Source organism: Ixodes scapularis, unplaced genomic scaffold (assembly GCF_016920785.2).
Source record: "Ixodes scapularis isolate PalLabHiFi unplaced genomic scaffold, ASM1692078v2 PGA_scaffold10__122_contigs__length_95168666, whole genome shotgun sequence".
Lineage (NCBI taxonomy): Eukaryota > Metazoa > Arthropoda > Arachnida > Ixodida > Ixodidae > Ixodes > Ixodes scapularis.
Genome location: NW_024609836.1, coordinates 81780327 through 81784564, shown reverse-complemented (window position 1 = coordinate 81784564; position 4238 = coordinate 81780327). Strand labels below are relative to the sequence as shown.

The 4238-nt window shown below is 39.5% G+C and overlaps 1 protein-coding gene across 1 annotated transcript; it reads right to left on the bottom strand.

The window, feature by feature from the left end:
- Positions 1-1355: 1355 nt before the first annotated feature.
- On the bottom strand, positions 1356-3618 carry LOC8023825 (tissue factor pathway inhibitor-like). Its single transcript, XM_029982509.2, has 3 exons — positions 3552-3618; positions 2406-2576; positions 1356-1387 (listed from the first exon to the last, which is right to left on the bottom strand). The coding sequence occupies exons 1-3, from the start codon at positions 3616-3618 to the stop codon at positions 1356-1358; spliced, it is 270 nt and encodes an 89-aa protein (XP_029838369.2).
- Between the last annotated feature and the right edge of the window lie 620 nt (positions 3619-4238).

Below are 4238 nucleotides of genomic sequence, written 5' to 3'. Positions count from 1 at the left end.
TTATGTGATATATTCCAGAGCACCACAAGGATCGATCCTTGGATATTTGCTTTTTAATATATTTATAAACAATCTTGCAGCTTGTGTCAGTAATTCAGAAAAGCTACAGTTCGCTGATGACGTGAAACTTTATCGAAGTATCCGCAAGCCTGCTGACTGTGAACTGTTCCACAACGATGTCGATGCGATTCGGCTGTGGTGTTGTACAAGCTTGCTCTTTTTAAACCCCTTTCAAAACAAAGGCTGTATCTTTCTGCCTTAAGAATTATGTTGTCGCTCATTTCTTAAAATTACACTTCTCAGAAATTGAAGATGTTCTGTGGTACGCGACCTTAGTAATTTGATTGACTCTCAGCCCAATTTTAATTGCCATGTTTCAAAAACTATCAATTATTCATTACACATACTAGGTGTAATTGCACGCATTACCCGTAGTTTCTGCAGTTTCACCTGCATACTGCACATACTTCGGTCTTTAGTTTTATCAAGGTTGAAGTTCTCTTGTACTGTGTGGAATACCCTCGGACTCAGTCAAATGGTAAGGCTGCAGTGCGTACAGCGAAGAATTGTAAGAATTATCTATGATTGCAACATTGGACCCAGAGTTTTTTTTATGAATACGTACGTCAATTGGAAACACTTGTTAATTCGTCTCTTTCGAATAAAGGACTAATTCGCGACATGTTATTTCTTAAATATAAACTGCTCAACGCTGCTACTGATTCTCTCGTGTTAATGAGTAGAATCTCACTTCATGTTCCCCAGCGACAAAATCGGTCTACGGTTTCTGTTTACCCTTTTAAACTAAAATCTATTCCACCGTTTACTCGGATGTAGACCAGGTATGAAAAGCGTTTTAATCCTGACCTGGACTTTTTCACTACCCTTGCATGTTTAAAAAAATAAGTGTAATACTGTGTCGCACATCGCAGAGTGAAAATATTTTTGATCCGATAGTCTTCCACTCCGTCCAAGTGTAACCCTCCTAAGGCCTTAGCAGCTGTTTGGGACACAATAAAACACACACACACGTATACATGTGTTTATATATATATATATATATATATATATTACAGCCAATTGGTCTAATACAACTAGGAACATATATTTGATTGAAAAGAAAATAATTTGGTCGAGAAATTCACCACACAAGTACTTTTTTTATGATAAAAAAGGCTTCTTACAAAGGAGTAAATGCTGGTGAAAATCAAGCCGCACACATTCACTACAAGACCTTTAGATTGCATGATGCAATGCACAATAAACGAATAACAGCTGTTCGTATGACGGATATGGTTTTGTTTAGCTCGCGGCATTGGTTGGTGAGAGTTACCGAATCATTGGCGAGTAGACTTTCACGGCTTCGGGGACTTTGGCTTGTGTTTACCTGCGCGAGAATACAAGTGTCACACAGCGTAAAACGGCGTCTGTTTTTCTTTTGATTTTTATTCCTTGATTTGTACTAAAGAAACATAAATTAAACATAATTGTTTGGGGACCGATAAGAGCAACCCCTGAAATAATCTTACCATCTATTTTTATAAGATGCCAGTAGGAGTTGCTAGTCATTAGAACCTTCCTATAGCTTGCAAAATGCACTGCTTGGTACCAAAGCCTGATTTGGCCATATTTATGTTTAAGTGCACTTAAAGAGTAGTAGCAAGACGAGCATTGACGTTAGGCAAACAATGTTCACGGTGAACAAGGGTAAAATCGTTATTTCATATGCCATACACAATAGTATTTTTAATGATATGCTCAAACTTTAACATTCTAATGATTGCGCTTTTCGCGTTCGCCTCTCATAATATAAGTTCGGTACTCCCCTATACACTCTAAGAAATGCCTTCACGTCCACTTACCCGAACAGCCTTCGAAGAGCCAATCTCTGCGATCTACGAAATAAGCTCAGCGAATGATGAGGCGGAACATTTGTTTATACCTTAAAATTAAGTCTGCGCTGTGGCATTACGCGATGCAAGCATGACGCTCTGCATTGCGTAATGCCACAGCGGAGACTTCATTTTTAGGTCTAAATAGATGTTCCGCCTCATCATTCGCTGAGGTGATTTCCTACATCGCAATGATTGACTCTTCGAGTGTTTGGAGGGTAAGTAGACGCGCAGACATTTCGCAGGGTGTGGTAGAAGGCTCATGATGTAGTGCTATACTGATATAGCAAGAAATGCACAACCTAATACAGCAATTGTAATTTTCAAGACTGCGCTTAGTTATCTAAACAATAGTGCTTCTGTAAACAGACTGCGTAAAGGCAGTTGTAAATTCCACGTAAACGTGGTTCTTGTTTAATACGTGGCACGTCACAAAGCTTCGTAGGAAAACAACAGCATAGTCTGTGGCCCGTGTTGAATGGAAGAAAAGAAAATAATATGTGAAAAACTTACCGTAAGGACAGGCATCCATGCAGGCACGTCTGGACCCAAAGTCATTGGGGCCCCCTCCACATCCATAGTATTCCTCACATTGGTCGGTGCCGTCGTCAAAGTAGAACATCGATTTAATCGGTTCACCAGCGGTGCAGGTTGCCACAGGATGTGGTGCTCTGCAGATCTTCTCTGCAGAGAAATTTGGTGATATATTGAATATGAATGAAATTATTATGTATAACAATTTAAGATGGTCGCACTCACGAAATACGGTTTCGTCCTGAGATCAACTCTGCCCTGATATGTTATGTCGAGCACCTCTCATGTAATATTCAAACTAGTTCGTAGTATTGGTGTTATAAGGCACGGGAAAAACATGGAAAGACACTCTAATTTCGACCGACAAACAGTTTCCGTTGTTTTCGGATCGTGGCTTTTACGAAAATTCTAATACCATTTACCAGTGTTTTACCATGTTATCACAAAGCGCTGATTGAATTTTTTTTAATAGAACCATTTATAAAAAAATAATGCGAGTTTTACATTCCGTAAAATCTCTTCATTAAATGCGTTCATGGAGAACACCAGTTAGAAAATGAGGTGGCATCGAAAAAAACAAAATTTAAAACGCCCCCACTCCCCCCCCCCCTTTAAAAAAAAATAAAATAAAACACAACTATTAATATATATAATTATGAGCTTTTGAAATTCTTTTTTGGCCTCGTGTTAGTTTTGGCCTTGTAGGGGCACTGATGGGTTGTCAGTCTGCATAAAAGCAGTTTTTTGCATTGGTTTCCCCCCTTCCTCATGATAAAATAAACAGTGTTTCATATGTTTCAAAGTAGTGAAGTTACTGGGGCAGAAGTAATTTTGTATCCTCGAGTACGAATTATATACTAATAAACTTGAAATTTATTTTGTTTCCGACATGCCCTTTCCGACGAGCCACTTTGCATATAAAAATCCGGTTCTCGCAGAAAGACCAAGCAACTAAATCTGGCGGCTGAGGTATACGAAATTTTATCGTTGGTTTACGTTGATTCGGTACAAAGCAATAGAGCTCGATGTAAGAGCTCAACAATTGTGATGCAGATTGCGGGCCTAAGAAAAATATCTTCGAGCTGGAGAGTCATAAAAATGCAACAATTTTGGTAACAGACTTACCAGGCAGCAGCGCAATAGTGCACACCACTGTAGCTAGGAAGCAAATGGCTGCAAAGGTTGCCTTCATCTTGGACGGTAGATGTCGACGATGTAGTTACAGATTTCGGAGTGGGCTTATATAGTGCTTCGCCGGTGTAAAGAAAGCATTATTTTTATGGATATTTTTTTCGTAGAAAGAGACACGGCCTGTCACACGCATTGTTCTCAAAGTCCGTGACAGCGAGCTAATCACAACAATTGAATTTCGCACTGCCTATGAGAGATATTGACAAAATATTTGCGTCACAAGCTGTGGAAATTTTATTCCGCCTTCCTGAGGCCATTATTCTTTTTTATTGTCTTTTCTGAACATTGGCATACGATTTTGAAAGATAACAGAAGGAAAGTATCAAGAAAGAGAGAAAATTAAAGATAATTTAAAAAATAAAAATTTTTTTCTTGAGCCACTACACCAGTGGTACCAAACTCATTTGAGTGTGGGGCCCAGATGGCCCACACCGAAGAGGTCGAGGGCCGGCGTAAGACGGGAGGGGGCAGGGGGGGGGGGGGTGTTAGAACGTTTTAAGGAGATTAGACCTCGTGCTCCATGCATTTTATAAACTCACAGTTTTTCCAGTGACATCTTTAGATTTGATTTGAGTACTTTGGACCCTGACCTGATGTGATGACAAGTATTAAAATGACACC

Coding starts and splice junctions, on each gene's coding strand:
- LOC8023825 (XM_029982509.2), bottom strand. CDS start 3,618: ATGAAGGCAACCTTTGCAGCCATTTGCTTCCTAGCTACAGTGGTGTGC. Junction 2,577..3,551: donor CACTATTGCGCTGCTGCCTG/GTAAGTCTGTTA, acceptor ATTTCTCTGCAG/AGAAGATCTGCAGAGCACCA. Junction 1,388..2,405: donor CATGGATGCCTGTCCTTACG/GTAAGTTTTTCA, acceptor ATTCTCGCGCAG/GTAAACACAAGCCAAAGTCC.